General features: G+C 43.4%; 1 protein-coding gene across 15 annotated transcripts in view; it reads left to right on the top strand.

The window, feature by feature from the left end:
• SETD1B (SET domain containing 1B, histone lysine methyltransferase) overlaps positions 1–13809 on the top strand; it is a 107926-nt gene that overhangs the window by 63958 nt on the left and 30159 nt on the right. For all 15 annotated transcript variants that reach the window (XM_044989806.1, XM_044989810.1, XM_044989809.1 and 12 more), the window contains one exon: positions 11563–12330. In XM_044989806.1, coding sequence (XP_044845741.1) covers positions 11563–12330 — 768 coding nt within the window. The remainder of the gene's footprint in view (positions 1–11562; positions 12331–13809) is intronic.

Genomic DNA, 13809 nt, shown 5'->3' with positions numbered 1-13809 from the left:
TAAGGGGATCTTCCTTCCTTTTTGCCAGTACTAGCCTTAGGCATTTCTCTGCTATGAGAGAGCTAGTCCACTGCTTATTAAAATGCCCAGGTGAGCTGAGGTAGTTGACTTCCTCAGATATTCTCAATTGCCCTTCTGTGGTTTCTCCCTGCATGAAGCACAATCTAATTAGGAACCAACACCTGAGCCTGGCACATTGTGCGACACAAACATGCACCGTAGTGGCATTTCTTTACACACCAGGTAGTCCTAGGAGTGAGCCGTGGTTTTCTGGGGAATTGCTCCCTCTATTCCTTTGTGTTTTGCGGTATCATCTTAAGGCTTCCTCTGAGCGTTTAACAAAGCAGCATAAATTAGGGGGTGATGTTTGATTTTTTTTTTCCCAATAAGATGCTTTGTTTTTGATGAGTACTTTAATTTTACAATTGCTTTTGTCTCACTGTTTGTAGAGCAGTGTAGGTTTTACACTGTTTTGAATGGAGGGTGATCTGTGCCAAACAAATAATGTGTCCTTGCTCCAAATTGCTGCCAGTTTAACAACACAATCAAAAACAAGCCAAGACACAGCATGCATTGAGTGAGGTGTTGCCATTGCTTATAATTATTATTTGTTAGTACAATAAAAAGAAACCCAAAGTCTGATACTGAGCAGTTAAAAAATGAACAAACAAAAACTCTAGTGCATTGAAATCCTACCTTTTGTATCACACTACCAGCATATGCATTGGGGCTGGTTGTTGACATAATCTACTTTCTCTCTCTGTCTGTGTCACTTTCTCTTCTTGCAGAATTTCCTTTTGTAACCTTTGCCCAATGATTTGTGTCAAAAGTGTGGAAGTAAATTTGGCTATTTACAGTCTTCCATTCTCTAATTAAACACTTTTGTTTTGAGGAGTGTTCACAGTCATTTACTTACATTACATGATGTTGTAATCTTATAATTTGCATGTAGATATACATGGCACTTTCCAGTAGTCCGTGCTCCAAAGAGCTGACAATCTGAACCCACAGTGAGGCCATACAAACAATCACTGCAAATGGTGTGTGGTGGAGTTTTAATATGATATTGCACACTGGCTTTGCAAAACAAACCCTTTTTTGGGTAGTGGCAAATGTTGATTCAGGAAGCTGTTCTGTGAGTAAGTTGTGTCATGGAAGAATGGATGATGTGGGCAAATGAGGCAAAAGGATCTCCTAGAAGGAGAAGTTTAGTAGAGGATAAGGAGTCGTATATAAATAATAATAATTTTTTTGTATAGCTGCAGACGCATGCATGCTGCTAGGTTTCAGAGTGGTAGCCGTGTTAGTCTGTATCAGCAAAAAAAAACAAGGAGTACTTGTGGCACCTTAGAGACTAACAAATTTATTTGAACATAAGCTTTTGTGGGCTAAAACCCACTTCTACAGACCTCAAAGTTGCAATAAATACTCCAACAACAAAACTTCAAAAACAGACTCCGAGAAACTGCAGAATTGGAATTAATTTGCAAACTGGACACCATTAAATTAGGCTTGAATAAAGACTGGGAGTGGATGGGTCATTGCACAAAGTAAAACCTATTTCCTCATGCTAATTTTTTTCCCCTTCTGTTACTCACACTTTCTTGTCAACTGTTGGAAATGGGCCATCCTGATTATCACTACAAAAGGTTTTTTTCTCTTGCTGATAATAGCCCACCTTAATTGATTACTCTCGTTATAGTTAGTATGGCAACACCCATTTTTTTCATGTCCTCTGTGTGTGTATATATCTTCCTACTGTATTTTCCACTGCATGCATCCGATTAAATGGGGTTTAGCCCACGAAAGCTTATGCTCAAATACATTTGTTAGTCTCTAAGATGCCCTCGTGCTTTATGCATGCAGGTGTTTGCTGTCTACAATAAGATGAAGGACAAGACTAATTGATGTGAAAGTTCTGGGGAAGAGACAGTAAACAAACAATTGTAGCTTCTATTTGCATGTTTGGTCCTAGATAACCTCTAATGCAGTGGTTTTCAACCTTTTTTTCATTTTCAGACTCCTAAAAAATTTCTAATGGAGGTGTGAACTCATTTGGAAATCTTAGACATAGCTAGAGGACTGCCAGGGGCCCATAGATCACAGGTTGAAAGCCACTGTTCTATAGTAGTACCAACCTTTCGCAGACCCCTTAGACATAGTCTGCAGACCCTCAGGAGTCCACGGACCACTGGTTGAAAACCACTGTATTACAATATGTGCATCACTGAAAGAAAGATCTGTTTTATAATCTCAATTAAAAATGTAGGAGGAGTTTGTCATAAATATGCTCTTGAGTGTTTCGGCCTCATGCCTGACACTACCAGGCAAAAGATAATTACTAATAGCATCCACTCTCTCATGTCTTACTGCTTGATCATTTCACTTCTGAAAGGCAAAATGTATCATTGAAAACAAAAAAATCCCTAAAAACCAGCACTTCTGCCCTGGCATCTAACGGTGGACAGCAAAATAATGACGTGTTGGTCTATGCCACCTGTGTCTGGAGCAGGATCTCTATGCTGGGTTTGAATCTGTTTGTGTTTAAAGAAAAGAAAAATGTTTCTCAGTGCAATAGCGTGTTTTTGAGGAACTGTTGCATGTGACTAGGCTGCATTCTCAGTCTTGGAGTTTTTTTTGTTTTGGACACCGTAGTAAGAAATCTAGTGACAAGTTTAAAATGTTCAGTTCTCTTTCAGATTTCCAGGAGAAGCAGCTCAGGAAATTGCTCAAGGAGATTTGTATGTAATAGATTCATGGGCCATTGTTTTCTTCTAATGGTGGGCATATTGACCTTGGGCTATTTTCTGTATAGAATACCACCACACTGTCATGCTGATGGTAGGAGAGAGCCCTACATGTAACCTGAACTTCAGCCTCTCTAACCACTCAGTGACAGACTTGAAGGCAGGGGCGGCTCCAGGCACCAGCACGCCAAGCGCGTGCCTGGGGCGGCAAGCCACGGGGGGCACTCTGCCGGTCGCCGCGAGGGTGGCAGGCAGGCTGCCTTCGGCAGCATGCCTGCGGAGGATCCGCTGGTCCCGCGGCTTCGGCGGACCTCCCACAGGTGCGCCGCCGTATCTGCGGGACTGGGGACCTCCCACAGGCAAGCCACCGAAGGCAATCTGCCTGCCGTGCTTGATGCGGCAAAATACCTAGATCCGCCCCTGCTTGAAGGTGGCAATTTTGCAACAAAAAAACTTCAAAAACAGACTCCAAAGAGAGACTGCTGAACTCGAATTAATATGCAAATTAGATACAATTAACTTAGGTTTAAACAGAGACTGGGAATGGTTGGGTCATTACACTAATTGAATCTATTTCCCTATGTTAAGTTCTCCTCACACCTTCTGTGGGTCATCTCGATTATCACTTCAAAGGTTTTTTTTCTCCTGCTGATGATAGATCATCTCAATTGATTGGACTCTTCCAGTTGGTATGCATACTTCCACCTTTTCGTGTTCTCTGTATGTATAAATATCTCCTGTCTGTGTGTTCCATTCTATGCATCCGAAGAAGTGGGCTGTAGCCCACGAAAGCTTATGCTGAAATAAATTTGTTAGTCTCTAAGGGGCCACAAGGACTCCTGTTCTTCTTCCTGCAATAAATGGCAGCAATAGTCGAGTAGCTAGGAAGTTAGAGGGACCTGGGTTCTATTCTTGACTCTGTCACTGCCTTGCCATTTGCCTTTGTTAAGTCCATTAACTTCTCTGGTGCCTCAGTTTCACAGGCAGTGGAGTGTTGGTTTTTTTTAGAGAGATTAATGATACTTGCTCCTTTTTATGAACCTCTTTGGATGGGCCTGATCCAAAACTCAGTGAAGTCGTTTAAGTGCTCAGTATTTTGTCATTCAGTGAGGTTATGATAAAGTAATGTTTTATTTTGAGAAGCAGGACTGGCTTCTTTTCTAGCTCCCTTGCCAGGCTTCCTCTCAACATTTAAAATTGCTAAGATTTTGGTATTTAAATGTGGACTACTCAGATTTTTAGTCATAGCTTTAAGGGCCAAATTCTGCCTCCACAGTTCCCATTCATTGGCCGGTGTATAGGAGGGAAGATTTGGGGCTTAAATATCTCACAGAGCATTCAAGTTGATAAATATAGTATAATTTAAATTGTTGTTTGTTTATATTGTATATGCACCTAGGTGCTGACTGTGAGCACTCTTTTTAAAATCGTAAAGAGTCTGTTTTTTCTCCCTTTTCCTGCGGTATCACCAGAAAAGTAAAACTTAATGCTACATTTTCCTTTCTGAGGACATGTTTTGCTGGAGGGAGAAAGGGAAAGTAAATTTGTTCCCTCCTCTTTTTGTTTTGAGCATTAGCTGGAACAGGCACAACGGAGTTCCCACATTTTGCAAGCAATGCTTTGTTTCTTCATTAATATTAACGTCCGCCTCCTGCATCACACTGACTGCTATTTAACCTGCATTTCATTATATTTGTTCTTGATGGTTCAACTGGGATTGCTGACCCAGTGCTATTTACTGTAGGGATATACTGGAGTAATCTTTTGCATTTGGTTATACAGGCTGCCTAACACAAATGTGTGACTTGATGATAAACAGAAGGTTTGAGTAAAAGTGACAGGCAATTGTCAAGTTCTGATAACATCTAGCTGAAATCTAGACACACCGACGTGATAAGACTTTTATTTATTTTAAAGTGAAATTAGTGCTTATAAAATTCTCCTGGGACAGGACAGATATAGCATGGACAGTTATAGTGCAAACTTCTAAACACAGACCTTGTCCCTGTTCATGAGATCACTCCTACAGCTCAGAGGAGAGATCAATCTCGCTGGCTTCATCTCAGTGCTTGAAACTACTGAAAAGGAAACTGATTGTGCTCATGAATTTTCTAATGTGGAACCTTTCTCAACTGAGACTAGATTGGATTAAGATTTAGGTCACCAAATAGTGTCTAATTTTGGTCATTACTGACCTGGATTAGGACTGCTCCTCTCTAGATGGGGGCGGCTCCAAATTCCATCGCTATCCAGCCTCATCGACCAGGGGATCTCAGGATGTGGTGTTCTGTTTTCTTTGCTTTAGAAGCCTCAGTGCTGACAACTCACTGTACCAGTATCAAATGGGGCACTTAGCGTTTTGGATTGACAAGAAATTAGGCCATTTAAAACCAGTTACGCCGGTCTATCCAAACAGATTTGCATTCTAGAACACCTTTGAAAAATGTGGCATGCATATAATTAAATACCTGTTATGCCAATTCTTAAACACATTGGTGCAAAGTGAAGGTGGCAGCACTGATGGCTCAGAAGTGCAACACAGATTAATACAGTTGGAAGTGCCTTTTCCTGTGGCAGGATTGGCTTTCTCTGAACTCATTTGATAAACTATCCTTTTGAAATCCAGGACTCATTGGTTTTGGTATAATATCAAGGACTGTGATTTAACCCAGTTTTGTGGAAATGGAGTCCCCAAGTGAACAAAGCCTACTCTCTTTTTTTCATGAAGAAAATGAGGGATGGGCAGATGGTCTAGGGTAGGGGTTCTCAAACTGCGTTGCACCGCGACCCCCTTCTGACCAGAAAAATTACTACATGACCCAAGGAGTGTGGGGACAGAAGCCTGAGCCCGCCCGAGCCCCACTGACCTGGGCGGGGGATGCCAAGCTGAAACCCAAGCTTTAGCTTTCACCTCTCTCTCCTGATCTTGTGTGTTGTTTTTTTCCTCTTCCTTTCTGCCCAGTCTACCCCTACTGTTACCTTTTGCCTGTCTTCTCTATCTCCCCATGGCGTGAAAACTGGACCTCAAATCCTGTTTGCTCTCCAGATACTGGTGAATTGCAAGCCCTGATGTTTTAGGAAGGATAGGCAAATATTGTGATCTTCCATACACAACCCCATAAATGTCAGAAGAATTTACATTGTTGTATGCAGTATTTTTATAGCCGTGTTGGTCCCAAAATATTAGAGAGACAAGGTGAGTGAGGAAATATGTTTTAGTGGACCAACTTCTGTTGGTGTGAGAAACAGGCTTTCAAGCTTATGCAGAGCTCTTCTTCAGATCTGGCCAGACCCACCCATCCACCTTGTCTCTCAGAATAATTTACAGCAGCCTTCCAATCTTACACTGGACTTTAGTCCGTGTATATTTGCAGTTCCCATTTCAGTGCAAGTAAGCCAAATAAAAGAATAAAGAAAAGCTCATTTGCAGCCAGAGCACTTTATTAAGTTTTAAAAGAAGTCAGGTTAGGCCTGCTGGCTTCTGTTACCTATAATTTTGAACACCTTTCTGCTAGATCATTCCTTGAAGAGGAAGTCTTCCCTCCTCATCCTCTATGCAGGATTGCCCAGCACTGAGACAGCTGCCTAGAACGACCCTCTAAGAGTGTTTGGAAATTCTGGGTGGTGGTTGTTCGCGTGAGTGGGTCTTATGAGTTATAATGTAAATAGGCTGCCTTGTGGTGGGAGTTTTCCAAGGGGGTGCTGCTGATCTTGGTGTCTCAGCATTACCTGTGCTCCAGAAAGAAGGCGCTGTCACAGGCAGGTTCACTGGGATTAATGTCACATAATGTTGGTGCAGTATATCGGAGGTGGAGAAGCAGGAGCCAGTGAAGTACAAGCTGTCCAGCTGCTGTGGTGGGTTTAGGCTGCCTCCCTTGGAAGAAGGGGAGGACTGGCAGACAGTCTGTCTAGGCGGCACAGAAAATTTCAGTGGATCTGGGCCCCAGTGCTTGCCATGGATCTTCATATTCTGTCTCTCTGCCTTGTACTGTTCCTCCACCAGGAGGAGATGAAGTGACTTTCCCTACAGATCTCAGCACTGCTCAGCCAGCAGAATTTAAAGTCACTTCTTGCTTTGCTCAGTAACCTGAACACACCAGATTCCCTTGGGTTTCATAACCAGTAATGGATATTTTACATTGAGCACCTCCTGTGTTGGATCTGGGTGCTTTTTAACAACACCTTTCATGCTTCGCTTGTTGAAAAATGGGTCTAGTTTCAAGTAACCTTCCTTACACCTGACACAACCTGTCTATTCATTCCCCTCCTCTGCCCCCTTTCGCTAAAGCATTGTTAAAGCTGCAGGGTTTCTCCTCATTCATAGCTTTCCTGGTCCCCGAGACATCTGCAGCTCCCTGAGCTGCCAGAGTGGACCAGTGGGAAAGATTGTAAAGTGTATTAAACACAATTGGAAATTTTAGATGGCAAGTCACGAGGTGCTCAGGATGAAGAGGGCAGAAATCATAATTATATTGAAAGTCCAGTGCTTTGGGTAATTGTTTCGGACCCCAGACACACTTTACTTTTCAATTTTAGCCAGTCATTTTCGGATTTATAAAATGCATCTATCGCAGAGTGCCTGTGTGAAGGTACGAGAGTTACTAACGCAGGACGCTGAGCGCTTTCAGAATTATTCCCTTGTCACTGCCACTCTAGAGCTCTGCTAACGGTCAGGGTTGCCAGCCTTCCAGGATTGGCCTGGAGTCTCCCAGAATTAAAGATTAATCTTTAATTAAAGATTATGTCGTGCTGAAATCTCCAGAAATACATCCAACCAAAATTGGCAACCCTACTAACAGTGGGCAGAGACAAACCATTATTACCTGCGTTTCAAAGCAGAGCTGGGCACACTTCTTTTGGCTAATAGCTTGTTTGCCGAAAAATGCATCAAACAAATCTATTTGCAAATTTGGGTTGAATGTGGCTGTCAGAGTCTACCCTCACTTGAAACTGGGGGGTTTCAAAGTGAGGACCCGCATGTCTTCCCCCACCCCAAAATCCTAGGGTAGGTCTCCCTTTTGCTGCCACCACCTCGGTCAATTACGTGGGCCGGGACACCCCTGTTTCCCCCCTGTCTCCCTTCAAAGACACTCCCTGGGAACACAGATCAACTCACAGAGGAGGAACCTTACCCCTCCCCTCTCTTCCCTCTCTCTAGCCTGCTCCGGAGAGAGAGATACCTTGATTCAAACTCCTTGAATCTCTCCACACAGGGAAGCAGCCCACTTCCCCTCTCTCTCTCTCCTAGCCACTTTGGAGAGATATACACCGAGTCAAATCCTTGACTCAACACAAAGAGGGACTCACTTCCCCCCTCCCCTTCCCTAGTCCTGGAAAGAGATACCTGATTCAAACTGCTTGAATCAAACCTAGGAGGAACTGTCTCTTCCCCCCTCCCCTTCCCCTGAATTTCCACAAGAGAAGGAATTAACCAAGTCCAAAGAAAAGAAAAGAATTTATTAAGAGAACAAAAAGAAAATACAGAATCTCTATGAGCCCAAGCTGGACACTCATAGGGTATAACCTTATCAATCTCTGGAGAGAATTCCCCCTCCCCCTTTCTCAGTAAAAGCAATATCAGCAAACAGGAATAAAGCATTTCCTTTAGCAAACACACAATTGCAAATATAGAAATCAAATCATAAGACTAATTCGCCTTTCTAATTAATACTCACTATTAATTAGTAGAAACTACTCCTGGAGAACTTGGAGACATGACTGGTCTCTTTTAGATCCAAAAAGAGAACCCAAGACAAACAAAGAAAACACAGACAAAAGCTTCCCTCCACAGAGATTTGAAAAAATCTTATCTCTGATTGGTCCTCTGGTCAGGTGGTCATCAGGTACTGCATGTTAACCCTTTACAGGTAAAAGAGACCTTAACCCTTAACTATCTGTTTATGACAGTGGCAAAAAATTTCAGCCAAATAAAAAATGGGGAAGGGGCTTTGAAAAGTCTAAATGAAAATCAGTGTTTCATTTCAGAATGTAGCTAGATCTGGTAAATAAATAAAATGCTGAAAAACACCCAAAAACCTGTTCTAAAAAGAAAAAAATACCCTCCTCCCACCCCTCTATTCCCCCCCCCCCCAAGTTTCTGGTTGAATGAAATGTTTTGTTTGAACCCAAATTTATTTTTTGTTCAGCTGTTACAGGTGAGCCAGTGACATATCAATTATTTGCTCTGTTTCTAAGGCACCCACCATAGGCATTAGTACATGTATGCTGGGGATTTTTCAGGAAAAAGGGCCAGGTGTTTTTTTTGCCATTTTTATAAACCACTTACTTATGAGTGGTTGGGTCTAGCTTAGAGAGATGAGGTGTGTGAGGCAATCTCTTCTATTGGACCAGCTGAGAGAGAGACGCTTTCGAGCTATGCAGAGCTTCAGTTCTGGGGGTTGGCACTGGCTGGTGTGATCATTTTGCAGTTTATGAGGTAAGGGAAGGCCCTGACAAAAGAGGTGCGGGAACATGCAGTTGCAAGTCCTGTGCTTAGCCTGCTCTCTGGTGGTAGTCGCTGTACCAGAAGTATCCTCTGATTAATGATTCATGTTTTTATAGTGTGTGTTGGTGAGTTCCGTGTAGTCACAGTGCAGTCGATTCAGCTGTTTTGCCAACATGCTCATCCACCCATGCGCAAATATCCCAGTTTAAAAAAAATAAAAAATAAACCCACAAAAATCACAGAACTCATGTATCCCTTGACTGTTGTGGCAAAAATACAGCCACAACTACTGTGCTTCAGCAGGTTCCGTGTCTTTGGATTTGTGGGGTGGTTTCTGTAGTTGATCTAGCTTGTGGCAATGTGCAAGCTGTTTGTTTTGCCTTTTTATGCACTGCGGTTGGGAAGAAGGAACTGCTTGCAAGAAATAATAAGGCAGTGGGTCCAGTTGTGTTCAAGCAGTGGATGCAGAGGGGAAATAGGTGATCAGTTGTGCTCCCACTATTCAGTGCTGCTAGCTGGAAAAATGAAGACTGAAGTCCTTTTCCCCCTCCCCCTTCCCTTGGGGCCAGTGACAAGATGCTGTCACTCTGGCCCTAACTGAGATCCAGTTAATAAGCAGCTTTGCCATGGTCAAGTATACCAGAAAAACTGCCTCTGAGTGTTGGGTGTCTCTTCCATTCCCTATATTTTGCTGCTGGAATTTTTAATGTTTTTTTTTTTAATCATCTGAGGGATGGGACGGCATACATCTGCTTCCTGTGTGACTCCAAGCCTAAAATGCCTTTCCAGTATAATAGGCAGCTGAGACCTTGTTTGCTAAGTGCAACTCTATCTAGAATGGATCTCGCTGATCAGTTGCTGTTGTGCTGTATGCAGTTTAGAAGGCAGTTCTTGATGCTCTATGAATCTCAGGGTACGTCTATACTACCCGCCGGATCGGCGGGTAGGGTTCGATGTATTGGGGATCGATTTATCGCATCTCGTCTGGATGCAATAAATTGATCCGCTAATTGACGCCCGTACTCCACCTTGGCAGGAGGAGTAAGCGTAGTCAATGGGGGAGCCACGGCATTCGACTCGCCGCTGTGAGGACGGCCAGGTAAGTCAAACTAAGATACTTCGACTTCAGCTACGCCAATAGCATAGCTGAAGTTGCGTATCTTAGTTCGAACCCCCCCGCTAGCGTAGCCCAGGCCTCAGAGCAGCCAGGTGCCCTTGGATGTGTTAATCCATTTACATAATAGCACCATTGACTTTGAATATTTTTTTTGTTTTGTTTTTGTTTTGTTTGTTTTTGTTTGGGGAGTTTTTTATTTTTGGAGTGGGGGAGACGTAGGTTTTGCATTTTATACAAAATATCTATATCCATATTCCATATGGTTGTGTGGAGTGTCTGTCTGTTCAGAAACTTGGGCTCTGTCTACACTTGGAGATAGGGGTGTGATTCTCTTCTCAAGTAGACATACTCGCGCTAGCTCTCATTGAGCTAATGTGATGAAAATAATAGCGTAGCCAAAGTTGGACAGGCAGTGGCAGGGACCCATGAGACCTGAGCAGGTTTGCCCTTGAGGGAAGTACCCAGTGCCCACATTTGCAGCTGCCTTTTCTACTGTGGCTACAGTACTATTTTTAGTGCACGAGCTTGATGAGAACTAGTTCAGTATGTCTACTCAAGCTGGGAATCCACATCCCTGGCTCCAAGTGTAGACGTACCCTGGGTCAGTGCCTCTCCCCCTACCTCTGAGAATTTTGGATTCAATCTGTGAGGATCAAAGATAATGGAAAACTAGATACGGAGCTTCTTTCTCAGTCTGAAGCACTTTGTCATAAGGCATAATTGTAACAGTTGCAAACATTAATATGAAACTCACATCTCTCTTCTGACTATTACTTACAGTCAATATTTAGCTGCCAAAGTCTGGGGATTATGATTTAAAAAAATGGAAACACTAATTTGCTGGAGAGTGTAAGGTTGATTAGTTACTCTTTTAAATTGTATTCTCTATCAGTACTATGTGTCAGCAAGAGATTGTGTTGCACACCGAAGTGGGATTGTAGGTGCTTAACAAAATATGGGGGCAGCATTTACTATGTTGCATAGAAGCCAATTTTTGCTATTCAGCTGGCTAGTGCTGTTTCGCTGTTAGAAAGCTTTTAGCTCCTCACTTCCTGGAGGTTCTATGTGTAGTCTGACATGAAACAGAACGGCTTAAATGAAACTCCATGTGCTCAGTGGGACACACCTTTTTGTACATCACTTTCCTTTATCCAATTATGATTAAAATGTCAGTAACGTGACTCTTGTTCCAAACAACCAGTATAAAGGTAACTTATGTTAAAGGAATGTGTTTCTCTTCCCCTTTCTTCCAGGGTCAGCATTCTTCAGGGGAGGACATGGAAATATCTGACGACGAAATGAATTCTTCACCAATCACCAGTGCAGAATGTGCCAAAACCATTGTGGTGAACTCCTCTGTTAGCAACTCTGCTGTGATGACTCAGTCGATACCCATGCCCCCACCAGGGTTCCCTCCACTTCCACCCCCACCCCCACCCCAACCAGGCTTTCCAATGCCGCCACCTCTACCGCCACCACCTCCACCAACTCATCCAGCTGTCACCGTCCCGCCACCTCCGCTTCCTGCACCACCTGGGGTTCCACCGCCTCATATCTTGCCTCCACTTCCTCCATTCCATCCTGGCATGTTTCCTGTCATGCAAGTGGATATGATAAATGTCCTGGGCAACCAGTGGGGCGGCATGCCAATGTCCTTTCAGATGCAAACTCAGATGCTGAGCCGCATGATGCAGGGGCAGAACACGTACCAGTACCCACCTTTTATGGGAAGCCGGATGCAGTTTGTGAATCTTCCTCCCTACCGTCCCTTCTCGATGGGGGCAGCTATTGGCCGGGGGCAGCAATGGCCGCCGCTGCCCAAGTTTGACCCCTCAGTCCCACCACCGGGTTATGTGCCGAAGAAGGAGGATCCGCACAAGGCTACTGTGGACGGTGTCCTCTTGGTGATTGTGAAGGAATTAAAAGCAATTATGAAAAGGGACTTGAACCGGAAAATGGTCGAGGTGGTAGCATTCAGAGCCTTCGATGACTGGTGGGACAAGAAAGAACGTCTAGCAAAGGTAGGAACTCTTAATGTTTCATACGTTAGAGCTGTGCAGATGGATCTGGAGAAGAAGGGCTTAAGGTGTTCCAAGGTAGGGTGTGAACAAGCGAAAATGCGGGGGATCAGATTAGAGGAAACTCAAGGAGGAATATCAGGAGAAGGTCCTAAAGGGTGAGCAATGAGACTGAGGAATAGCTTTCCAAGGAAAGAGGTAGATGTCCCATTAAAATTAAATTGGAGGGGATGAATCCTAGACTAAATCTTGATCCAGTGAAATCAGTGAGGAAAACTCTCATTTGACTTGAGTAGGACCAGGATTTGGCTCTAGTTGACTTGCAGTAAAATATCAGCAGATACATTCTGCAAATTAGACTTTCAGATGTAAGATGAGAGGTGTTAACTCTGCCATCAGGGAGTCCTCCTCTGCTTGGAGCTGGACATGGTATTCTTCACTTCCTTTCCAGCTGCCATGTTCCACCCCAGACATTTGCTGCATTTTAGTGCTGGGTTAAATGTCTTGCATTCAGAACTACAACTTTCTCCTTGATTAATACTCAAGACGTTCACTTCTTGACAAGGTCCCTCATGTTAACAAAAGAGCGAGTGCAGCACAAAGCTAGCCAGTGGGTGCATAAAGGGAAATGGGATAATTTGAGAAGTTGGCTTAAACGAGACTCTGAAGTGACCAAACACAAGCAGAGCTCTTCAATGGCAACTCGGTCTATTTTATACGCTTCTGCCTCTGCTAGCTCTTGTGTTCTCTTCTCTCTCCTGGAACTTACAGCCTGATTCAGCACAGGAAATATTTCTAAACACAATCTGCATAGACTCACTGCCACAGGTTAAGGAAAAGTTGAATAGTCTAGTAAAATTAATAAAATTACACTCTTAGGAAAATAGAATTGCAGTTACGCTAACGAGGATCAGATGGAGCAGGGCTGTTGATGCTGCAGGGTGTGAGCTGGACATCAGCTGGGATCTGAGAAATCTTTGTTGGAACTTTGCTCTCTATAAATATTATACAGCTAGGTGAATTATGGGGGGTTCAAACCTTCCCCTCAAGTACTGTCCAGTGTAGGATACCACCCTGGATGAACCAGTAGCATTCTGTTACACTGCAACAGTTACTATGTAGTGACATTGAATTCTATCAGAAAAGTCCATTTGACTAGTTCACCTGGGCAGTCTTTTGTTCTGTGTTTGTACTGGCCCCCATATAACACATTGGGGTTCCTGAGTACTACAGTAATATAAATAATAATAATAATTAATAACCTGATGCTATGCCAGAACTCCAAAGCCAACCTGCCAACTGCTGTCCAGCAAGGTGTAGTGGTCTAGACAAGCCATTTTGATGTTGTAGCTTGGGCCTATTACAGTTGATCTAGTATGAACTGTATTGCTTGCTTGATATCCTCCTCAAGCTTTCCCGGTATTAGCAGATATGAGCTGAGCTTGTATTTTGTGTTCAATGAGGACAATGAACTTTGACCAG

Source organism: Mauremys mutica, chromosome 16 (genome assembly GCF_020497125.1).
Source record: "Mauremys mutica isolate MM-2020 ecotype Southern chromosome 16, ASM2049712v1, whole genome shotgun sequence".
Classification (NCBI taxonomy): domain Eukaryota; kingdom Metazoa; phylum Chordata; order Testudines; family Geoemydidae; genus Mauremys; species Mauremys mutica.
The sequence above is the reverse complement of the archived record's forward strand: the minus strand, read 5'-3'. Positions and strand labels throughout refer to the sequence as shown.